The sequence below is a fragment of the Stegastes partitus genome, unplaced genomic scaffold (genome assembly GCF_000690725.1).
Source record: "Stegastes partitus isolate 25-593 unplaced genomic scaffold, Stegastes_partitus-1.0.2 Scaffold1638, whole genome shotgun sequence".
NCBI classification, from domain to species: Eukaryota; Metazoa; Chordata; class Actinopteri; family Pomacentridae; genus Stegastes; species Stegastes partitus.
Genome location: NW_007579369.1, coordinates 131,961 through 157,820, shown reverse-complemented (window position 1 = coordinate 157,820; position 25,860 = coordinate 131,961). Strand labels below are relative to the sequence as shown.

General features: G+C 40.9%; 1 protein-coding gene across 1 annotated transcript; it reads right to left on the bottom strand.

Annotated features, from left to right (window-relative positions):
* Positions 1 to 3: 3 nt before the first annotated feature.
* LOC103371752 (versican core protein-like) lies at positions 4 to 23,897 on the bottom strand (the record flags this gene model as incomplete). The annotated part of the gene is made up of 9 exons (XM_008301182.1): positions 23,644 to 23,897; positions 22,067 to 22,130; positions 20,358 to 20,741; positions 19,095 to 19,269; positions 18,849 to 18,976; positions 16,548 to 16,841; positions 9,900 to 9,992; positions 8,362 to 9,486; positions 4 to 2,205 (listed from the first exon to the last, which is right to left on the bottom strand). Coding segments are annotated over exons 2-9 (4,465 nt in total), but the record flags the coding sequence as incomplete, so codon positions are not given.
* Positions 23,898 to 25,860: the final 1,963 nt, after the last annotated feature.

The window sequence follows — 25,860 nt, the reverse complement described above, 5'->3', positions numbered from 1 at the left end:
TGTCTGTCTCATCGGTGGGAGAGCTGTCATGTTCCTTCACTGGAAGTGATGCTGGCGTCTCTGTGCTGAATAATGAGGAACCTGTTGGAACTGTTGTGAGTTTGCTGGAGGTGTCCGTTGTCAGTTCACTTGAACTCTTATCATCTGTTGTTGGGAATGTAGTCCTTTCCTCTGGTGTTATTGAATCATCCTCCGACTTACTTGTGGTGACAGTATCTTGTCGTGGTGACACTGATGTTGGTCTCTCAGTTGTGTAGAGAGATGAAGCTGCAGTGATGGCTGTTTCAGAAACATCTTTGCCAGTTGTGGTTGAGACATGAACCGGTTCAAATTGTGTTGTCCCTTGGACTGCTTTTTCTGTGCTAAGTATTGAAGGTGTTATTGTAGCTTCTGTTGACATTGTACCTGATGTCTGGCCATCTGCACTCTCTTCAGCAGTGCTAGGATGCAATGAAACTGTCTCTGTAAGATTCACTGTTGAAGACTGTGGTTGAGTCGTGTCCTGAGCTACACTTGACCATTTCACAGTTGAAACTGACAGCAAACCAGACATATCTGTGACACCAGTGACAGTTTCTTCACCTGAATCCCGTTTCTCATCAAGCAATTCAGTAATCACTGACGCACTTGGTGATGAGTACTGGCTGAAAAATTCAGTAAATGAGGCCACTGTAGTCTTAATAATTTCAATAGCACTGTGCAATGGAGAATCAGTTTTTGCAATGGATTCAGAGGAAGGAGTTGTCTCATCTTCATGTAGAGTGGAAGGTGTGGAAGTTTTTTCCATCACACCTGTGGCAGGAGTAGATGCTTTATCTGTGCCAGCTGTTTGTATTGTTTGAGATGTTAATTCACTCTCCTGTGGAATGTGATCTTTTGTATCTGTAGGGCCTAAACTTGAAGATAATGTTGACGTCAGTGAAGAGCTAATGGACTGTGGGCTGGTTGTAAACAAGTTTACTGTTTGGACCGCTGAGCTGTCTTCCTCGGGTGTAGACATTGCATCAGGTGAGATGGAAGGTATTTGACTGACTGTACTCCCTCCCTGACTTGTGAGTCTACCCTCTGAAGTTTCAGCTCGAGTAGGTGCTGCAGATGCTGATGATTCGGTGCTGCCTATGTCTACAGCTGGTGTTGTCTCAGTCTTGGCTATCTCTTCAGGAGAGGCTGAACCGCTAAATACTGAAGGAGTCGTTGTGCTGAAGGCAAATTCTTTTGGGGTTTGGACCTCTTTCCCTCCCTTTACATCTTGAGTGAAGCCTTGTGAGTCACTAGTTGATGTTGGTGTTTTCCCATCAGCGTCATCAGGCGAGGGAGTATACACAGTCTGTAATGTAGACTGAGTGCTGTCTTCAGCAGCTGGAGTGGCAGATGTGCTTTTTGTTTCCGCTGTGGTTTCAGCCTTATCTCTGACTGTGTAAAGTTCAGTTGAAGCGGCAACAGGGGATTTATCTTCAGGTTTCTCACTCGGAGTTATTTCTGAGTCACTTTTCACATACGTGGGAGTCCTCCCTGACTCACCCACCTCTTCTAGTACAGACGTGGTGCTGACAGAAGTTACCATATGAGGCTTTGTTGTTTGGGTTTCCTCAGTTCCTTTGGTGATCTGTGGCCCAGCTGGAGTTATTGTAGGACCAAAGTCAGTGGTATCTGTGGCAGCTGGGGCTGCTTCAGTTTTCTGTGTACTTTTTGAGGGAGCCTTGTCCTCCACTGTTGAAGCTAGAGCTGAGGTTACGTCTTTGTGTGACGGGCCTTTTGTGGTCAGCTCATCCTTAATGTGTGGAGGAGTTGACTCCACTATTGGGATTATATCGGGGTCATATTCATCAACATCTGGGATCTCTGTAGAGGTTAGTGTTGCTGTGGGCTCCTCTGTAGATTCAGTGGAGCTACCACCAGGGACATCGGTCCAACGATAATCGAACACTGTATTTATTTCATCACTAGCTCCGAGAGTTGTCACATTTGTCATTATCTCAGTACCTTTGGCCTCTTTTTCCTCAGGGCTCTGTGGCTCCAGTGTGATCTCCTGTTTACCATTTATAAAGCTGACAGTTGGAGTGATGGTTACAGTGGCTGAAGGGAACGGGTCTGGGTCTCCACTCTGCAGGATCGGCTCACCATCGGCGATGGAGGGGGTGGGGTGGTCAGGCACAACTGGTATTGCAGGAGATTTAGAATCTTGTGGCTGTAGAGCCTGATCAACTGCAAGAAGAAAAAGAAAAATAAGAGCAATTTGTGACAATTTGATTGCAAAGCAACTCAACTTATAACTTGTACATTTAAGATAAGCAAAGATTATTTGCAATTCATTTCTAAACTCCAGGAAGTAGTAGGTATGACATAGGTATGACACACGATATGTAGTTACACTATTACTGTTTTTACTGTTAGTGGAAAATCACCAAAATACATCACATCCAAAATGTGATGAGCATGTAAAGCTTGGGGAAGGAAAATGTACATGTTAATTTTATTGGGGAACTGCACCCTGATTCTATACAGTCAATTTAGTTTACTTGTTACAGTACTCTGGTGGTTCTGGTGATACCTTTGTCATGTCTAAGAAAGCAACCCTAGTGATGTCACCAGTTTTATCTCAGGTTAGTTTAGAAGACTTTTTTTAAAATTAACTTATTATTATTATTTAAACAAACAGCCAGGGTTACAAAGAGTATGGAGTGTGAAAGATGTGTTGCATGAAGGATGTAGGATTTATTGTAAGTGCAATAATAAATCCAATATTTTGTCATGCCCCTTTAAACAGTCAAAATATAATACTTAGAACTGATCACATTGTGCCTTTTAAGTTGTAGTACATTGACGACTTTTAGAGTATATCAGTCAATTCTGCATTCTCCAATTTCTGGATTTTTTTTCAATCCAGCTCTATGGACTGAGCCAGTCTTACAAACATCTATGCTGAAAGTGTCTACACACTTCTGAAGCCCAGCGTGTGAACTGCTTTTTGCAAATGCTATCAAGTAAATTTAATTTTTTTTTAAATGCATTTCTTTTCATCTCAGTAACAAAGCCTTCACAGTTCCACAAAATACTGCTTTTACACCAACAAAGCACCGAATAAACAAACATTGCAAAACACGGCAAATAAATCTCTCCCTGACATATTTATAAGCCTTGGCCAAGTTGGTGCCTAAATTTCATCCAAACCATAATTCCATGATTTATATTCTAAATTGCTGTGAAAAGAAAACACTGTCAGGAGGTCACTTGACCATAGACAAGCCCTTCAACAAAGTTAACAAAGTGTTCATTCACTGATGTAGTGAATAATAAATAAATGACATGGGATGTAAATGGCCCTGTCTTCCCTGAGAAAGGGATGGCAGATGGATCACAGAAAATATTAACTATAGTATACTCATTTGTCAACAACAACTACGGCCTATGAAATACGTCATTATCGTGCTTTGTCCAGACATCTGCCAACATATTTCAACGCATATGGGATGCAACACATAAAAACCTTATCATATAATATAATCCAAAACAATATATTCCACACTTTACACTAAAATATTAAAAGAAGGCCAACTTTCAACATTTCTGTTAAATTCTTTTTTAAAAAAATCAGTTACAACCATGCCAAAGGTAAGATCTATAGTACAACTATTAATCTGCATACCACTATATTGTGGAAGTGTTCGTGTTATTGTGTCCACTCCCTGTATATGATCTAAATGCAGCTTCCCTGAAATGATTTCAGATGTCAGCTGTCTGCTCTTAATTTTAAGTCTAACACAGAAGCAGCATTCAGTTCCCTTCTGAGCAATGTTATCATCATCCACCTACACCACGTTGCCTCAGATGAGTTTACGTATTCATATAAATAAACAAGATGTTGTCTGGCTTGAAGTGATCCACCTCCTCTTAGAGTTAGTGGCTTTAAGCTACTACACAGAACCCACTATCAAGATATTAAAGACATTTCATAAGCAAATAGATTCAAATTATGACCTTCCAACTTCAGAAAATGGCTGAAGTCCATGGCTTTCTCTTCAGGTAAAATAAATAATGTGGGGGAAAAAAGTCCTGATAACACATACTGACCATCAGCCTAACATGGAAAAAACCCTGAAAATAAACAAATCACCTTCATCTTTCCTAATCATGTGTGGCTTCCCTACAAGAGCATAGATTCCTGTTACCATTTGCTTGCCCAAATAAAATAAAAAAAAATACATTTTAAAAAAACAGCGTTGACAGTGAGCCATTTCATCGTGCTTTGAACAAATATCATAACAGGTGGCAAAAACAGAGCGGTGGTTTTACAGTGTGGTCCAGTTGGGCCTGAGCTGTTTACCAGTGTTTAATGTGAAAGCAAAGAGCAGGAAGAGATTACCCAAGAACAAGAACTTGTAATGCTTTGCTATACAAACTTTACTTTTTCTCCCTCCTCCTCCTCCTCTCTCTCTCTCTGTCTCTGCCCCTTGCCCCGCCTCTGTCTCTCTGTTTCCCACAAATGACGATTGAAAAAGATTATTGGTTGCAACCAATAACACCTGCACCAGCACAGCTTTGCAGAGAGACACCTGTTAGAAATCCAGGTCAGGCCTGGGAACTCAGGCAATGGGCCCACGTGATTGACCCACACACACACTCACACTCTATCTCTCTCTCACACACAAAACACACACACACGCCTTTCTCTCTGGTGCATGTTCATGTAGCAGCATCTGCAGGAGCTTCCAAAGGAGCACTGGCAGAGTTCATGGCAGAGTCAGGCACAAACACAACACAGCTGTATGGGACAAATAACCGCATCAGCTGGCAATCGACAAACAGAACAAACGTAACTTCAGCACCTATGTACTGTACATACCAACGCACTCTACTACAGCTATTCCACTTTGCCCCTATATTCTTGTTGCACCTTATCCAGTTATGCCTAACCAGTTTATTTGAGTCCATCACTGTAAGCTAGAAACATTTTTAAAGAACCAGTTACACATTTTGGGAAATACAATCCTTCGCTTTCTGGCAGCGCTTTGAATAAGAAAATGTTACATGTATTCACTATACAACTATAGAAATGAAAATCCTGCTTGCTACCTTGTCAACATGGTGTTTCTTTTTAAGCTAGAAGACAAATTATGAATAAGCAGTCAAGCGCCATGGTTGAGCGTTACCACCTTGAAACTATAGTTTACTAATGGCAGTCTCAAAAACATTCAGACTTCCACGGTTTCATACACAACAAGCCTAAGCAGTCAATCCTGTCAACTGGTTGGGTGGGGCTTTCCATGTCACTACTCCTCTTCCTGATTCGAACACGTATGGCTGATATTACAACTTGCCATTGCGTTGTGTAGAGTAGTTTTACAGTGTCTGAACAGAATCGTAGGTGAGCTGGTTTGCATGAGCTGCAGTGAGTAGAGAGGCATGCACAGAAAGAGAGGTGGGAATAGACTGTAATGAAAATGACAGCTACATCTAGTTTTGTGGGGTTTAGTCAATGACCAGAGCGATACTTTAAGCTGAAATCGCATCTTGTGGGGGAAAAAAAAAAGGTAATGATGGGAAACGGTACCCATGTTTACAGCCTCATCAGACAACTGAATCTGGCAGCTACCAGTCTGCTTGCGCTGCTGCAACTCAAATATTACTGCAGGGAACAGCAGTCTTAATTAATAAACAAAAAAATTAACATAGGACGACACTACTTCAGTCTTTAAATACATTTCACGATATGGACTTTTCCAGATTTTTTATTAAGCTTAGCTAACAGTTTTATTTGGTGTAGTCTTATTTTTAATGTACATACATTAGAATAGTATTAATCTTCTAATCTAACACTTTACGCAGAAGTAAGTGTTTTTCCCAAAATGTCAAAGTATTACATTAAGGATCAATTTAGTAAGCGAAATAGGTGTTTAATTACGGTATGAGTGTACTGTGGGTGGTTGTGTGAATTGTTGTGTGACATTTTGCCTCACAGCATCAATATTTCAACAAGTCATAATGTGACATATAAACACTTGGTAAATAGTAAATTTAATTGTCATCAATTAATCAGAAACAGGTTTCGGGCCACACTAAATATCCAATGACCAAATATTTTTTAAACACCCTAACATTATTGTGCACTTTGTTACCATGCAGCCAGACAGCACACATCTCCCCATGCCACAATATTTTCCACAGGCTTTTCCCACACAAACTGGGAGGGTAGAAAAGAGACCTCGAGTGTCTCAGCTGAGCTACATCACATGATGTAGCAGCAGAAGTAGCTATAATCACCCGCTTTGGTCGAGCAGCTTCCAGCTGTCCTGACAGAGAGGGAGACTGTGAGTTAGCGATGACATCACTCTTGAGGTGGTGTCCAGTCTGTGCTGAAAACAGGCATCTGTGCTTACTCAGGTAGACTGCCAACACACCTCTGTTATTGCCAGACTGGCTGTCAGTAAACTGGTGCATGCACACACAAGGAGAGCAATACTGCAAATGCATAGTTATTTACAGTGCAAATACACAAAAGATACAGATTTTGTATCTCTTTCACATACAATGCTGTTCATGCACAGACGGGCGTACAAGCTATATAACATGTACGTCACACTGAATACACAGAGTCCTGGTGAACACACGAGTACACTGATTGTGTATAATTTGGAACCCAGATTAGTGCTCTCTTAGGCAGGCTTAGCACCTACTACAAAGTTATGCTCAAATTCAAATTCTGCCAAATAACTAGTTAATTCACTTACATCCTTTCCAACTCAGCCGGTCTCTTTCCTCAAATATGAGCTGCTCTTCAGGGACAAAGAATGAGTCACTATGACAATATCTGCAGCTTAGATGCAGATAAAATTTGAGGAGCAAAAAGTAGTGCAGCTGCTGTTTGCCTGTGAGATCATGTGTTATTGACCCAATGAAGCTAATACAAAAATGCTTTAAAGTGCAATGTCACTGACGGCCACTAGATGCTGGCTCCAAAGAGTCATGTATCTCTAATATTTCTGCTGGTGGTCTTTTGGGAAATTATTGCAATGTTATTAAGATATAAAGGCTCCTTGATGGCTTTGATTTCTGGTGTTTGACAGTTTGCTTTTCTGCTGCTTCTGGATCCTCACTGAGTCTGACTTTGGAGCTCTTGTTCATTGATCTGAAAAGGCTTAAACACACGCTTAACTGTAACCAAATATCATTCCTCTATTAAGTTCTGTCTGTAACAACATAGCTGACAAAGCTTTGATAGCAACATGTTAGCAATACCTGCATCACCATAACTAGGCAGAAATACAGATTGTGTAACATCATGATTATATAAAAACACTATACAAATAGTTTTTGCTCTTGTAACCGCAAACATGAAAATGGATTTTTGATTCAGTGTTTACCAGTGATTTACACTCAGCTACTCTTGAACTTTGGTTCTAAATTTGCATGAATTGTAGCTTTAATAGTAAAACCCTATAATAATCTTTCTACCATTTTAATGAAGAAATGTTGTGATTTAATGATAATGCAAACAACCTCAGTGAATTCTGTTTTACATTAAGTTTTAATCTGGTCTTTTCAATATTTTATATATGCAAGAAACCTTATTACATTTTGTCTAAAGTGTGCCTCTTTGTGTCATTTGTTTCCTTTTTCTTCTCCTATATCTTTCCCACCTCCTCTCCCATGTCTTTGTCAAAATAATTATCAGAACATCTGCTCACCTAAGGCTAAGAAGTCTTTCAGCAGCAGTTCACACTGATGACACAAAAACATAAACATTAGCCACAGGGAACCGGAAAACCAAACACTCCAACCTGATTGACTGTTGAAGAACATACAAGCTAAAAGTTGCTCCACCAGGCAAACATGAATCCTAGCACCATGTACCTGCTTGTGTTTTACTGTATATGTCAGAGATCAAGTCACTGAATCATAATTCAAACATACTGGTTAGCAGTCTCGATGTTTTAGGAATAACAGTACAAATTATACAGCAAAAAAACACATTAGATTTCAAGCCATCCATTTGATCATAATGGATGTAAACAACATGCCCAAGAAGAGGCCCTTTGCTCTTCTTTTGCTATGCTTACTTTGATCAGTTTACTCCGAACACTACACATTAACTAGAGATCCTCTGCAGCAGTCACACTCAAACTCATCACTCTGAACAGCACAGCTGCCCTCAAGTCCCGACTATTTTACAGCAACAGCATTATTCCAAACCAGCCTTAAACAAAAATAACAATGTACCACACCATTTTTGTAGCCAAATAAAGATCAAGTAGACATCTATCATTCACATAACCAAATCTGAATTACACTTAAATAAAATTTGTACTGAATACAAATATTTCAAATAAACATTTACGGTATTGTTCGTATATCTCATCTTACCTGATACATTCTGCATGATGGCGGTCATTTGGGTGGACTGCTCCTCAGTGAGCGCTGCACCTGGAGGAGTGATTGTGCTGGAAACAGCTGAAGCCACTGGAGCCGATGTAAAGAACTCTGTGCCGATGTCCTTTGCTGTGTCAGACTCAGTCAGGGTGTCACCACTGCGCTCTGGCACCTGAGTGGTGGACTCATCAAAGATGTCAACAGTTGTTAATGGTGTCTCATCTTCAACTGAGGTCTCACTGTCAATCAGGTGGATGGTGTCAGTGGTGTCAGTGGTGTCTGTAGGGATTGTTGTTGGAACGATTGTATCAGCAATACCAGTGCTGTCTGATGGGCTGGATGAGAGGTCTCGTTGGGGTGGCGGAGTAGGTGGCTGGGCGTGTAATGAAAACTCAGTCTCAATGTCGTCATAATAGTCTGGGAAAGGTGTTGCTGAAGGAAGCTCAGTGGTTGAGGTTAATGAAGTTGATTCTGAGGAGCTGAGCTCTTCCTCATGGGTTGGTTCTGTTGATTCTGTTGGGTTGTCAGTAAGATCAGATGTCATCGCTGTGGTGATCCCAGTATCCAAAATAGTTTCCTCTGTCTTCCCCTCAGCAAACTGGGACTCTGTGCTGAGAGAATCATCTGGTATGGGGACATCAGGTTGGATTGTGCTGATCTCAATCACTGAGTGATCGTCTGTCTCCTCCATGGACGCTGTGGTATCAGTGCTGTCCGTTGTGGGTTTTGAGATTGTGTCACCACGATGTGGAACAATTTCCTCAGTGTTTACACTCTGACTCACAAAGTCATTAATGTCAAAGACTTTTGCAGTTGTAACATCTGTGTCCTCATGTTCCTCTTCGATTGTGGGTGCAACTGTTGTGAATAACTCTTCTTCTTGGCCCGCTGGAGTAGGACGAGGTGGAGCCATGCTGGTTGAGAACATAGATGGAAGATCTGTAAGATCTGGAGAGTCTGAAGACTCTTCTGGATGTGATACTGTGTCAGATGTTGTAGTTGTTATGGTGGTGGTACTCTCGATTAAAGGGATGGAGGTAGTGGGAGCGATGGTGCTGGTGGTGATTGCTGCCACTGACACATCCACAAAGGAAGTCTGGTTGATCACCCATGTCCTTCCTATACAACATACACAAGCACATAATTTTAAAACTCAGAAATGATTAAAAAATAATTAATTAAAACAATCCAAATATAACACATAATCATGAATTTTGAGAAAATACAGCACTTTTATCTACTTTTATTACTCTAAGGATTTGAAAATCATTTCTTTGAACACTTGGACATTTGTTTGGCTGGAATGCTTCTCCTGCCACATTACAGGTTCCATTAGCCAGTTGTTACTCTGTGTGATACAGACATCATACTGATGTGAAGAAAGATGAAATCATTACAACAAAGATCCAACAGGTAGTTTGTTAGTCACCTGATTTGAATCATTGTGTTTTACACATAGAAAGACACAATTTTGATGTGTCCATGATGTGTAAAATGGACAAACTCTTCAAAACAGATTACAATTTTAGTACCTTCTTTGACACGCGTCACTGTTCTTCCCTTACAGTCGTGACCCTCCCAAAACTCCCAAAACCCCATAGAGACTGTGTCTGCTCTTCGACCACCTAAATTAAATGAATCAAAAATCAGCACAAAATGAGTTATTTATAAGAACTTAATTAAAGTTATAGTTGCAAGCAGCAACGGGCGGGCCAAGCACAGCAGGGCACAGTCGCCATGGCAGCTCGATCTGACCATGCTGAAAGTGTTGCTTTAAGCACTGACAGTAAGCGGTGACATCACAGTATGTCATGTCTCATCTTTGGGAGCCCCCAAAGTATCGTCTGACACAAAAAGGGAAACACATCAACACACGCGGTAAAAAGCTTATTGTTGCACCCACAAGTGGTCAAATGACACAAATGGCTTCCACATCCTGAGGAAGGCATCCCAAATCCATCAGGTTTGGCATCAACACATCAAAGCGTGGCAAAGATTAGCCCTCGTATAAATCTGTCTACTAACCTTCATGAGGATTTGTCTAAAAACGATCTGTGCCGTATTTGGTCAAGATTTAAGAATGTTTATGGCTATTTAAAACCTTCCAAGGCTTTTGAAGAAATGCAACATAAATGAGCTACCTTGATATGTTAGGTTGTTGTATTCCGTTAATGGGATCTCCCAATGAATCACCAGACGTAACCACTTTTATAGGTACAGCACCTCAATCTGCATTAGGAAAAGCTTTGGTTTTTGTCACTACAGTGCCCCAGTGTCAACACATGAAGCAGTTGCTGAGACATGATCTCAGTGTTTATTGGTCTGGCAGCCATTTTGGATTGGCTGTGACAGATGATGCTTTCAAAATTCAAAAATCCAGCTTCATTAGACTTGGTCTGAAGAATTGCTGGGCAAATTTTCATGAAGCTAAAAAAAATTGTGACCCATGAAAATTCTTTACATTTTTTTCACAACATTCAATAATGCTGAAAATTTGTATTGAAGAAACTGAGCTCAATGGTGCATTGAACTCAGTCTTATCTATGGAATCAAATGGTATCGCATTTTTAAAAATCTGGAATATTGTTTATAAGTTATGTACGTAAACATGCCTCAGAGTTTGTGCAGATTAGTGTTGCTAAAGTGCTCAAGGCACAGACGTGAACCTTCATAAAAGGAATCAGGGTATTTTCCACAATCATTTTTTGAAAAAAATCCACTACAGTCGATACAGTGTTGTAATCAAATTTAAGAAAGTGATTCAATTACTATTTATTGAAGTGCCAATCGAGGGCAGCTACCTCACCTTTACTCCAACAATAGTCAATTATGTTGTTATTAATGCTGCAGCCTAACTGCATATGACACGCAATACTGTTTTCTTTAAAAAATAGGGCAATGAATCAGAGGATGCTCTTTTCTTGGTACAATGCACACTTCAAAGCAAGCATTGCAAAAACCAGAAAGGCAGTGCTGCTCCACCAATTGACCTTCTCGAGGTTCTTTTGAGCCTTGCATTCCTTTAGCTCTCAGTAGTTAAGACTCCATGAGCTTCTTTACAACTCTAATTGTATCTACTGGAAAAAAGATTTGTCACATCCTTCGCACAACTTTCACAGACGTATCATCAGGTACAGCAACATGCTTATAAGACTGGATTCATATTTACACTATAGATACTGTACATGGATAGGTACATAGTGTACACGATAAGTTAACTTTCACAATTACTTTGTCCACACTGTCCACATGTCCTTTAGACTCCATTCCAACCAGACAGCTCAAGGATGTTTTACACTTGATTACAACTTCCACATCAGATCAGTCTGTCATTATTAACAGAATGCATACTGCAGGGTTTTAAGGTTGCTGTAAATAAACTAGTACTTCACACTGCTATTCTTGACCCTGGTATTTTAGTTAACTATAGACCAGCTGTATATCCAACCTTCCTTTATTTCTAAAAAGTTGTTGAAAATCAATTATGTGACCACCGACACAAATGGTTTGTTTCCAGATTTTCAGTCAGGATTTAGAGTACATCACAGCACAGCAAGAACACTGACAAAAGTCACCAACAATCTTCTTACAGCCTCAGATGACAGACTCATGTCTATACTTGTTCTGCTAGTCCCCAATGCGCCATTTGATACCAATCATCACAGCATTTAATTCAAGCTGTGTGTCACTGGGAAAAAAAAGGTACAAATCACATCTATCAGAAAGATTCTAGTTTGTTCACGCCACAGTGATTCTTCAGTGCTTACAAAAGTTAGTGTTGGAGCTCTTCCAGGTCCTGCGCTATACTTTCACTTTCTAAAAGATTTTCTTGGCTAATATTATTAAGACATAAGTTTACTTGTGGTTCATAGAGTTTCCAGAAGTAAAATTGGAGTCAGGGCCTTTCCTATCAAGCTCCTTTAGTGTGGAACCAGCCTTCAGTTTGGATTCAGGAGACAGAGATTCTCTCTATTTCTGAAATCAGGTTTAAAATTTTCCTTTTTGATAAAGCCTTTAGTTAGCACTGACTCAGGTGACGCTGGACCATCCCTTCGTTATGCTGCTAGACTGCTGAGGGAATTTCCATGATGCAACGAGCACCTCTCTTTTATTCTCTTCTCGTTCACTTGCAGTGCATTTTTATGTCTCCGTGGCATGTCATTAACTTTCTTCCTCCCCTAGTTTGCGTTTCGTCCACTCTGCCGGTATTTCTGGCTCCAGAGCTTTTCCACATTTCTGATCTGTGGTTACGGACCTCACCAATCTACCCAGTGCTTATTGTTCTCCTATGCGTTGTTTGTCTGGTTCTCTGCGCTATCCTTTCGCCTGTCCTTTTTACTCTCACTCCAACTGGTTAAGATAAATGGCTGCCCTCAGTTGGTTTCTTCCTGAGAATTGTTTTTTTCTTACTGTCGCCAAAGTATTGCTCAAAAGGATTTGTTTAGACTTGTTAGGTTTCACTCTATGATACAATATTGTAACGTCCTTGCCTTACTGTGTGAAGAAAGTAAGATACATGACTTGTGTCCTGACTTGACACAAAATAAATAAAACTTGAATTGAATTAAAACACTGCATAAATTCCCATTGTTTTTGCAGATAACACCCACTATATTTTTCTATGAGGCCAGAAGAAACAAATCAGTTGGTTAAACTACAAGCATGTCTTAAGGACATAAAGGCCTAGATGACCTATAATTTTCTACTTCTAAATTCAGAAAAAAACTGAAGTCATTGCATTTGGCCCCAAAAACCTCAGAAACACACATTGGAACCATATAATTACTCTGGGTGGCATTACCTTGGAATGCAGTTCTACTGTGAGAAGCCTTGGTGTTATTTTTGGCCAAGATAAGTCCATTAACGCACACATAATTCAAGTCCTTAGGAATATTGCCAAAATCAGAAACATCCTGTCTCGAAGTGATGCCAATAGACTAGTCCACACATTTGTTGCTTCAAAGTTGGACAACTGTAATTTGTTAATATCAGGATGTGTCAATAACTCTCTGAAAAACCTCCAACTTATCCCAAATGCTGAAGCCAGAGTACTGACAAGAACCAGGAAGAGAGTTTACCCCAGATTAGCTTCTTGCATTAGTTTCTCTGTAAAATCCAGAACAGAATTTAAAACCCTTCTCCTCACAGACAAAGACCAAGCTCCATCACATCCCGAAGACTATGTAGTACCGTATTATCCCAACAGAACACCTGTAGTTGGCTCAGGTGAACCTGAATCATCCCCCGGACTTCCCATGATGCACCTAGCACCTCTCCTCTCCACTCTTTCACTCTTTGTCCATTTCTACCCTACCGTTGCATATCATTAACTTTGTGTCTTCTCTCTCCTGTAGTTTGTGCTTCAGTCTGGTCTCTCCCTGGAGCTTTCTGCAGGTATTTCTGGCTGGGGAGCTCCATGTTTCTGATCTATGAGTACTCATTTATTGTTTGTTGTTTCTCAAATGCTCATCATTTTCTCTCTCTACTCTCCCCTCACGCCAAGCAGTCAGAGCATATGGCCGCCTTTCCTGAACCTGCTTCTGTCTGAGGTTTTTAACCTGCCGCCAAGTGTTTCCTTAAGGGGGAATTTGTTGGGTTTCTCTCAATAGAACTCACTGTGTAATGTGTCCTGAAATTACTTTTGGTATGATTTGGTAATAGATGATATAAGTAAATCTGAAATCCATCCAATTAAACCTTGTATATGTCAAGTGAGCAGTTTATGAGACAAGCCCTGTGAGTCAGCCAAGCAGCAGTATGGCCCAGCTGCAGCAGTTTAACTCTTAAAGTGTCCAGAGTTTCCAGAGTTTCCTAGAAAGCTTAGTGTGAAGGACTTCCTCTCTTCACTCTCAATACTGTTTAGCTTCAGCTATAACATTAATATACTGGATGTTTCCAAAGAAGAAGTGGACCAAAGCTACAGAACATAGTTTGGATACGCGCTGGAGGGGTGGGAAGCTAACCAGTTATCTTTACTGGTGAGGCCAGTGTTTACTGGTTTCTGTGAAAAAGTAATTGTGCTTTAAGTGTTTTTCAAACATTTGCTGATTTGCCTAAAAGAGTCCCTGTGACTCTAACAGAAGACTTAAAGAGCATATAAACTTTAAGGAATCTAGTGTTTTGGTTTTATTGAAGCTGATGTATTTTTTTTCTCTACTGTAGCAGTTCATCTGAGTGTTAACCTGTATCATGTCCTGTCATTGTACTAAACATATCTACAGCATTTTGTTTACATTAATACATCCTTTTACCTTCCCTCTGATTCTCCTGAGTGCCCCTCTGTCCTCTCCCATTTACTCACACCAATAAAAACACCAGTGAAACAGCTTTAGAGAGTTTTCCTCAGTGACCCAGACTGAATGTGTGAGGGCAGCTGTTGACCATGACGTACTCAAACCGTTTCTTTATTAAACTATCTCTGATGTAAAGTGTGAGGCACGTTTTTCCCTAACAGGAAAAAGAAAAAAAACAGGGCTGCTCTCAGAAGGGAGTGCATTATCTCACCAACCCATTTGAGCTGTTACTGAGGCCTTCAGGCCAATCCAAAGACTAATCAGAGGCCAATTATCCCTCTTTTCCCTCTGCATCTACCTCCTTTCTCCTTGTCTGTCTGTGTAATCTAAATGACGTAGGTTTACACTCTATATCCTATTTGAAATATTTAGGGTAGTGGGAAAGCAGGAGATGACGGAGAGATTCCCACCAAACGAGTACATGAAAAGCACTTACACCGGGGTGTAAATACAACACGACTGACATGGAGTACACAGAGCAGGAGGTGAAGGTGGCCTGTTTGTGTGCCCTCTGAACTCCGTGGGGACTTATCACCGCGAGAGTTAGCCTGGCCCAGGGGCGGTAAATGGCCAGGCAGTGGAAAGCTTATCTGTCCAACCTCTCATTTGTAAAGATGGAAAGGAAAGGTCGAGGGTCACCAAGGATGACTGAATTTAGAAGTCCAGCAGTAGCTTTGTCCCATTATCCAAACGTCTGCTCTGATAAGTACAAGTGAGAATGACGGAGGGCAAACTGACAGCGGAAATGAGAGGTGAAAGACGGAAAGGGAGTTAGATAGTGAGTCTAAAAAGGCTGACAGGTGTGGTATTAGTTACTTTGGCCGCTTCTCTAAATGGCAATTATCAACTGTCATTTGGTGTTGCCCTGGGAATACTGATTAGTTAAGAGCACTCACATTCTGAGGGATTAGTCTAAATCTGCTAACTTTCAGTGAACCAGGAAGTGTCACTCTTTATAGATACCGAAAGCTCTGTTAAATTCACCATAGTTTGCGACATGAGGTCATTTATGTGCATATGGGAGCGCTCATTGAGTGAAAGTTCACAGAAATGACAGCTAATTAATTTGTACATCTTCACCACATTAGCTGATCAGGATACTTTTGCATTTGCTAAATATTAAAAATAGTAAGAGAGCACATCAATTTTTCAGTTTTTTTCCCCCATATAACCATTGAGGTTATATGAGGATAAAGCTTAAGAAGTCTTGATTAGCCCAGCTGGAAGTAATAAAGATTTCAAAAAAATCCAAACAGATACTGCCTGTTCTCAAACTCTTAGGCAAACTATTGAACATTAAACCTCAATTAGAAAAAAAAAAAACTTGTATGTTCATTGCTTTCAAAGTAAACAAAGTCTACCACTATGATTTTACTCCCCTCTTGGCTAATTTAGTTGCCTCAGAAACGGGCGGGAGACTAAAATGAGAGACAGTGAGGTCAACAGGACGGTGTAGTCTGGCACATAACACGCGACGACGCTCATAAGAAAATCCTCCCTTTTGCTTTGCCTGTGTTGTTGTTGTCATTGCAGTCATAATGCATAAAACAGACAAAAACTGAACAGAACATCTGACAACAGACAAGACAGGTTGTTAAAACTCTTAAATGTTAGTCAGGTCCAGACGTGGGAAACAGTACAGTGGTGCAAAGAAGCAGAAAATCAAAGGGTGGGGATGCAGGAGCGAATAAATGTAGCAGATGACATCATAGGGCTTTACAGTCAGGCCGGGTTTTGTCAGGACATAGTCTTTACATTCAATCATGTCTGTCTTTTATAAACAAGAACATACATACATCATATGACTCAGTGTTTACAACTATGTTCCATGATATACTACATATACACTAAATAGTAGCAACAAGTGTCCTCGGAGTGAGTTTTTACCTTTAAAACAGTAAGCCCCAAGCTTCCTTGTTGGTTCTGGGAAGCCGGTCTGGTTTCTGTAGCGATACATGGTCCTGACACCAAGCAGGCCTCCCCCACACTTGACCCTGGGTACTGCAACTGGATGTCGTACGCTGCCATCGGAGAGCCAGCCATAGTCACATTTGTCCAGGCCCTGTCGCCAAGCGGCGTGGAGCTGACCAGGGCTTGCCAGGACACCGTTCCTCTTTTCACACTCTGCACGGGCCTCTTCAAAAGTCATCTTCTGGGTCACAGGAGCATAGAAGACCTCACCTGAATCAAAAAGAGCAAAATCCAATGTAGACTCGATACTGAAGCACAAAGTACAAGTCAGAATGCCAACAAATCGTCAGTAGTTACAGCAACAGAAGATGAATACTCAAAGTAAGTCAGTTTATTACTAGCAGATGCACAGTCATTCCACCCTTAATTTTTAATTATTTCAACTGAAAACAGAACCAAACAGCCCTCATTTAGAGTAATCTGAGGCTACGGATTTTTAGACCATTTTGACCTTTCAGAAAAGCCAAAACAGCTGACGAAAGTCACAGCTGTGCAGGGCAGAGACCCAAAACATCTCCCACCGATCATTTTTAGGACAACAGTAGTTCATTCATTATATTAATCTGAGGTGGGATAGCAATGTAGACAATGTGCCTGGCCTGTCAATGAACGTGTCTGTACTTCAGGACATTAGGGTTTCCCCTCGGTGGCTGCGTGAACGAGACTACACCTTCTATTTTCCTTCCTTCACGTTCCTGTATGGATCTTTCTTCATAAAAGGCTAATGCACAATGAACAATATGAACATTTGTCTTTGTTTACAGGATAATATAAAAGAAAAAGTAGAGAACTGCATGATCATAATTGAAACCAAACATCGTTACAGGAGAGGAGGGCTGACTGACTACATGTTTTCAGTTAGTCTTGGGCGTTAGTAACTTTTTAAATATGTTGGTTTCATCCCATTGATTTACAAGGGTATTGAGATTGGAAGATGCTGTCCACCCAGGAATGTCTTCCCATTTAAACACAGGCAACAGACATGCCAACCTTTAAACAATCACATTTCAATCAGTGCAGCAGTTGTGTTGGACATTTTCTGCACTTTAAGTATCACACTGATGGCCCCCAGTGTATTATTAGTGTGACAAGCACAAGTTTCATATTAAAAATAGTTATCTATGTCTTAAATTCCTTTATCATAACACCAAATCTTATCTCAGCCTGGATCCTATAGTTCCCAGATGAATTTTCATGATTAATTTATGACATTAAACATTTCCGTTCAACTTAAAAAAAACATGTCAAACCACCTCCAACAAGCAAGTCTGTTGTCATAGATCACAGATAAAGGACAATGTTACTCAACATTTTGAGGCTAATGAATATTCAGGGCCTTGTGGGTTGCCACCAGTCTACAACACATACAAATGCAACCACAACCTTCCGTGTTGAATTCCAGTGGAAGACCATTGTTGCATGTTATTCCCCTCTCTCCCTCTCTTTCTCTAAAGTTTTGTGTCACTTTCTACACACTAATAGACACAATAATGATGAGGTCGAAATGCATGTATAGTCTCTTGGGGATATGTGTGTGCACATATGTGTTTGTTCCTCGTTACTGATGCAACATTTCCTGGTAGATATAAATGTTTACATCTGCTCATAACACTGATAATATAAATGTCACGGTACTGACTGATGGCTTCGACTTTCACAGTGTGCCAAATGAACTGAAACCTATATTATGTACACTAGCACGGCTGCGCTAAACAAATCCCAGAAGAGCGAGCACAGGGGGGGATGTCTGCATAATAGATGTGACAAGAGGGATGTAAATGCGCATAAAACACTCCAAGTGGAGTTTAGTCCATCAGCAATAACAGGCTGGATAGTGAACAGACAGAAAGAGGCTGTTGGCTGAAAAGCAAAGACTTCCCATAAGCAGTGCCAAAGACATTTAAAAACCCCATTATCACATTTTTGCTGGTGACTTTTTCAAAAACCGCTCTGGTAGAGGATGAATTTCAATTCCTGCTTGAGTGTCAAATTATTAGCTTCTCTGTAATCCCAGCTCCCTTTCAACAACATTAGAGATTGTTTAAAATAACTGAAAGGTCACCCACTGTCAGTATTCAAACAAAGCATTTAATTGCATTTCCACACTAGTTTTATAAGCTGTAAAAGTCATTTGCTCTGGCACTGCGGTAATTTGGAGGTTTCTTGATTTCAGCCAGGGTGTGTGTCAGTGCCTCTGAATGACGGCTCATTGCTTACCATCGAGCTTGTCTACATAACAGTATACATCATAGGTCTCCGTGGGTTTCCTGCTTCCATATGACCTCACACCAGGTTTGGTCAGAAGGTTGCCGTAGCAGCCTTTTCTAGGATTTATAATGGGATATCTGACAAATAAAGAAAGACAACATCCATTATAATGCATGGGTTACATCATCTTACCTTTGTGCAAAATACAACTGGAAAGAAATGACTTTGCTGTAGACAATTTGAAATGCAGCTAACCTCACTGTCTGGTCAGCAATCCAACCGGCATCACACTGATCGAAGCCGTCCTCATAGGCTGCTTTCAGCTGGTCATAAGTGGCAATGGTTGCTCCAACATCTTGACAAGCTTGGACGGCCTTCTGGTAATCCAAAGTGTACCTGCTGGTGCTTGCTCGGTAGTGAAAAACAACACCTGGTGACAAATAGTTAAAAAAAAAAAAAAAAAGACCATTTAAAGATGAAACATAAAGAAGTGTTGTATTGTTTGGACACTTGAATATAGTGATCTGGAATTCATCCGCATAGTTTCAGTGCTGTAAATTATGGCAAATGTCTTGTAAAGCACACTCTACGAGTGAAATAATTGAGTCTCTTAGCTTCTTTGGAAAGGAGGAACTTTGCAATAAACCAAGAGGATAAGCAAAATACTCTACAGTTCACCACAAATGAACAAGATAACTGCATATGATGCCATGGCCCTGAAATCCCCATATTTGTGGACAGTAAACAGACGCAAAAGATATGATTGATAGTCATAATTAACATTGCAGATAGTTGGAAAAGAGGTTATGCAGATTGTAAACCAGTGAAAACCAAAACTATCTCAGTATGCCCCCACCCATGTTTTCTACATGAGTTATATCTCCCCGAGTACTTGTCTAGAGAGAGCCTGTAGAATGAGCATAATGACACTAGGTAAGGATTGATAATCCTGTCCTCCCCCCACTATAATAACACTGTAATTTGGGGGATACGGGGGATACTGTTATTGCTCAGTGAATGCAAAGTAAAAAAGACTTGGTGATGTCTACCGCGTGCTCCACCAAGAGAAAAAATTCTGCTGACAAGGTGGCACCCAAGATGACAGGGATTAATGAGGTTAGCACTGTAGTTCTAACTCTGCCCATACAAGCCTCTGGAATGTCATGCACATTGTGGCTCTAATGGCTGATTGGGTTAGATGGATGAACACTGGAATTAAAACACTGCAGTACGTGGTATGGACAAGGACCCAAAGTCTCATCTGACTCTTTTTGAGAGTGTGTCGTCTCTAAAATAAGAACAACTGAAAACTGTGGTTACCACGTGTAAGTACTGGGTAGCTGCTGCTATCAAAGTAAGCAGAAGGACGCCCATCGTCCTCTCGTGCCGTTTACATTTCTATCATCACTTGTATTACATTTCACTATTATTAAGCCCTTGCAGCAACCCCCCTCTACAATTTTCATGTTTTTTGTCTGATTCCAGCATGCCGTGGGAAGGATATTGAGAGTGTCTCACCGCTGACGTCGAGGTTCACCGTATCCTGGGTGTCTTCGATGCCATACATGACCTCGCAGCGATATGTGCCCGCGTCGCTGGCTCGTAGCTTGACCATCGTCAATGAGGCGTCACCGACATCCTCGGGGTGACTGGGCACTGATACTCGGTTCCTGTAGCTTGAGCCGATCTTGATGACCCCATTTTGCGCCACTAGCACTGTGGATTCTACTTCCCCCTCTATTTTGCTCCATTTGATTCGCAGGTAGTCGTTGCTATAAATGGCTGTTCCATTGGGACTGATGACAGGTGCTGAGGTTGGGATTGTGGAGAAGAAGCAGGGAAGGTTCACCTTCCCTGAGAGGGACCCAGTGACCGGTCTGATTATTGATAACGTGTTGGAGGCTGAAAGGCACAAAGCAAAAAAGAGTTTAATGCAACTTCAGCTCATAATCACTGTTCAGTGTTGCCCTTATCCTTCAGTTTTTCCTTTCATCCAAACACATGCATCTTCTGTTTACTCTCATCCTAATAGATGAAAGCAGACGCTATAAACTGCTCGACTCATTTACATTGATAGGGTGTGACAGCTACACCCAGCATAATAAAAAAAACATGCATCATGGTGTGAAAATGGCTCTTGTGAAGTCAAACCTCCTCCCTATGGGCGTGGGAACGCTGAGTGTATTGTATGTACAGTATGTTGGTCTGAAGTTAAAGATAATTGGTTAAACGGGGGGTTAGGGTTGCATCATCTCAAGTCCTACCACTGCTTAACCCTGTACATGTTAGTTTTCCTTTTCAATTATGCTCTCCTTCACCTACAGGAGGACTACCATGACAGGCAGACCCACAACAAAAGAAGTGAAATATGTCCCTGGATCATTTTTTATATTTCACTTTGCATGACCTCCAACTGTATTCTTCCTTGAAAACTGCTCATGTTACACATTTAGTTCAGTTTAATCCTGAAAACTAAATGTTCAGCAACAAGGAGCATAGAATTAAAATGCTGCCAAATTAGGCGATGCAATCAATTATTATGCTTAACTCCCAATTTCAATTCTGTGAGGATGTCAGACAGGATTCCAGACATGTGAATGGCAGTAAGTGGAATCAGACTTAGCTCAGTGAAGAGGAAGACCATTTACCTCTTTTTTTTTTTTTTTTTGGAAAGGTTGGAGGGGGGGCTTTTACAGGGAACAATGAGGGGAATGCTCTGGAAACAGTGGTGGGACAGCCCCAGAGGCATGAGTCTGTGTGCTTTAACGGAGGGGTCTTATTAGGATGTGGGACCAGCTGTTCAGCTTCCAGACTGGGAGCAGAGTCTAATTGAAAGGTGTCCATCCCTACCCAGAGACAGAGCCAAGGGACGAGGGGCCAGCAGAGCCATGGGGGCCAGGGAGCCCGAGACGTCACCTTCACCTTTGAGAAGAGTCCCACAGGTTTCGCAAGAGAAAATACTGGAATGAGTTTATCACAAACTCCTACTTTAAAAAAAGCCTGAAACCTTAATGTTACCAGTGACACAATAATCAGTTTGCAGCAGATAAGCTGCTGAGTACAGCTCAATGCAACAAGGTGACAAACACACCGGGGTATGAAGGGATGAGGGGAAAAGAGATTGAAGAAGATAGAGAAAAAAAGAGAGAGAGGGAGGGAGATGGAGGAAGAGAGGAGTGAGGAGAGGGAAAAGCAGAGGGAGAGGCACTGACTAATTCAGAACTTACCTGTTGCGGTTGCAGCTTCACAGAGACAGTATAACCACAGGATATGCTTTATATTTAGTATCATCTGTAGGGGAAATGAAAAAAAGATGCATCAGGAAACAACTCATGCACAGTCTTTATGCTTCATGCTGTTTTTAGTGCATTTGTTAAAATCATTAAAGGAGTGACACATTAGCTGAGTCATAACAGAGAAGTCTGCCTAAGCTACACCCATCCAGAAAGTTTGTCCACGAGTGCAGCCTGATTTTTTTTCAAGAAATTAATTAATTAAAATATACTTTCATACATTATATATAAATAAAGAAGATACTATGGGATTTATCTCTCTTAAAAAAAAATGTTGACATGGAAAATCCCCCAGAAACAAGAAACATGGGATTTAGCACCAGATCTGTCACACTACCAGGACACTTCCCTTTATTTCCATAAGAAATAAGATATTGAGAAAGAGGGAAAAAAAAACATTTAATGAGCAAGCCTCGTGTACTCAGTGAATTGGTGGGTGGCAGAGTTACTTCCTGTGGGGTCGAACTGCAGAGTTTTTGGAGACAGGAGGACAGGAGCAGGGAGCCCCTCGGCCTCATTTGCACCCCATTGTATAAACACAGGCGGTGGGTCGCAGTGGGAGCTTAAAACTGTTATTCTTTTAAAGAAAAAAAAAACGAGAAACTCACTGTCTCATGTCAGCTGGTAATTAGAAGATCATCGAGAATTTAAAAAAAAAAAGAAAAAGAAAAGAAAAAAGAGTGGCAGTTTGTGAGTCAACAGAGCCACTGTCATGGAAACTAAATTAAATCAAAGTTTGAGGAGGAAAAAAAAACAAAGCGCAACAAGCCCAGCTCTAAAAATGTTGCATCGTTTTGTCTCTGATTTACGCAAAATTACTGTAAATGTCTGCAGAATAATGTGCACAAGCTACTTGGAGTTGCAGAAGGTTTTCTAGGAAAACGAAAAAAAAAAAAGAGTCATTCAAAGAAAAGTATCACACAGGCGTATAATTGGTTGCAGATTTTTTTTTTTCATGCGCAGCTTGAAGATGCTTTCTGCTATTAGGAAAAAAAAATCTTTCACTGAGATACTTTTATCGTAATTTATTACGGAATTAATTCAAACTCGAGGTTTTTGTGCGCTTTCGTGGCTTTTTCTTTTCTTTTTTTTTTTTTCTTTCCAGAAACACCTGTTGTTTCTGGATGCTCACTATAAATCAAGACAAGTTAACATGATTATTTTAATTCCCAGCTGTCAGATGTGAGTTTAGAAACATGTGGCTTAATCTGATATTGTCAGTTCTGATTTTTAAAACGCAATTTCCTCAGGAGCGGGACGCAGCAGTGCAGGTTATCTAAGGACAGCACGGCATCACTGGGTGTGTTGGATCATTGGCAGACTGAGATGTTAACTTTAAATAGACTGACTTGTTTTATTTCAAGCTTATTTATTTCAAACATTTGCCTAATATCATTGCAAAATATGACATATTGACGAAGCAAATCACCAACAATGAATAATCGCTTAATTTTGTGCAATAGTTTCAATTCACACTTCAGCTCAAAGACAAATAACGGGGAAATACTCACGTTTATATGTGTTTTATTCCATAAAATGCACAAATATCGATGTATGTCCTTAAATCGAGTTAGTCCCAGTGCGTAACATGCGTGCGTAAAAAGTGCCTCAGTAGGTCCACTCCAAATTGGCGCATCAGCGCGTATCTTCCCGGTGTGCCCTTCTCCTCTCCTTGATGCCCCACAGTTGCAGGGTCCCGCTCCGGGATGATCCTGGTTCTGAACAGGGCGACAGAAACCGTGAAGTACTGGCAAGCAACAAGTTCAATTTTGCCTAACTCACGTTGTTATTTCGTCAGTGTTGGAGAGGAGGGGCCCGAAAAAAAAAGTGAATGAGACACCTTGTGGAGGAGGGAAAAAAACTTAATTTGACCATGTGCCCGAGAGGTGCGTCCTCATCCAATCAGACTGTTTCGCGATCAGGCAGATCTTTGTGCAGGTTACTGTCATTTCATAGAGTGAGCGCATCTGACTCTGGACCTCTAAATGATATATGAAGGTAATCAAATGCAAAATTAAAATCACCAGATATTTAACAGTTTTACAAGTGCGACACATTTCTTTATTTTATTTATTTATTGATTTTTATCGCTTGCACTGTGTGCATCGGATATCATCAGCTATCTTTGGTGAGGGTCTCACATTGATGCCATGCGGAGAGCGCACCAGTCATATCCAAGTGTGCGCAATGGAAACAGGGTGGTGCAGACATGTCTCTGGTTGAATTTGAGTCACAACATAATGTTTGTTCCAACAACACATTTCTGTCAATATAGTGCGGGAATTTTCCCATCCATCTCCTCGAACCACTTTAGACACTTCAAACAGTCTCATCGCTCATGAGAAGAACAAATAATATCAAGTTTGCCTCAAAGGTGTTTTCTAATGATGTTTGTTATTCTAGGCACCGGTTTTAGCAACAGAGCGTGTTTACAGTAATGCAGTTTGTAGGATTTGAGAGGGAGAAACTTATTGTCCATCATCAGAACAGATGAACTGAAATGGAGATGGGTTGTCTGTGAGCAGCATGTATGACTGCCTGCGTGAATAGTAAGTAGTGATTAACTGGAACCCCTGTGCTTGGCTTTTCCACACGGGGGAGAGGGTGGACCACAGTTTATCAACTCTTGCCTAATGATAACCCTGATTGGCTGCTGCTCGACAGGTAGGAGGGCTCAGCTGAGTGAGTTGTGTGTTTGTGCCTGCGTGGAGAAGTTGGTCTTGACAAAGCAGTGAATAATGTGAATGAGTCTGATGTTGCTTATTAAACTAAAAAAATAAAGTCTACATTCCCAGCGTGTCATCTCAGATTAATCCTTTTTTTTTTATGGATGCCTAAAACCAGAATGTTGCTGTGAGTAAACATGCTCATTTATTTTTCACTGCTGTTTGTGGCATCCTGGGATAACAGCTTGTCCCTGGATGAAAAGCATTGTAATCTGTTTCTAGTGCAAATCCCTTTTAGGGCTTCAGTGTTGTGCATACATAATTGTCTATAAGCCAATGAAACCCCATGTTTGATTAGAGTATGTGTAATGATCCCTGCAAGATTAAGAGATTCAAGTGCAATTTTACTTTACAAGTAGACAATACTGAGTGATTTTACCAAACAGAAAACATATCTTGCAACATATCAAAATGAGCTTGTTAATGACAGCACCTGAAAGACACAGTGTATGACCATGTGCACGTGATTCAAAACTCACAGGGACGCCTGGTTTCTGACTCTAGTGGGCTAATTGTTCAAAATTAGGTGAGAAGCAGAGCAGAGGTGAAAAGCTTCTGGAAGAAAAAGGTTGCCCCTGAGGCCTGAGGGCCCTTGTAAAAAGTCAGAGGTGTCTTTTCCTACCTAGCTGCATTGTAATCATCTCCAGGTACGACAACCGTTTTCCACAATACATCGTTTCCTGCAAGGCTGGACTGGTCTGGACAGCCGGACTCTGAGAAAGAGAGGAGGCAAGGGAAGCTCTGGGTGAGATAGAAAGGGAAGGCTGCAGGTAACGGGCTGTTAATTTCATCTAATGCAGAACCTGGCAGTTAGTTTGACATTATATGTGTGCTGTATAAGACAGAAAGAAATGACAAAATCAGAAAATGGCTCTATCAGTAATAAATAAAGACAGATTTCCTTCTGATGACACAATTCAAGGAAACAGGTTTCCAAACGTTTTAAACAACTTCCCACAGAGCTCAAACTGACTTGATTCTGGGTGGAATTTGCCACTTGAC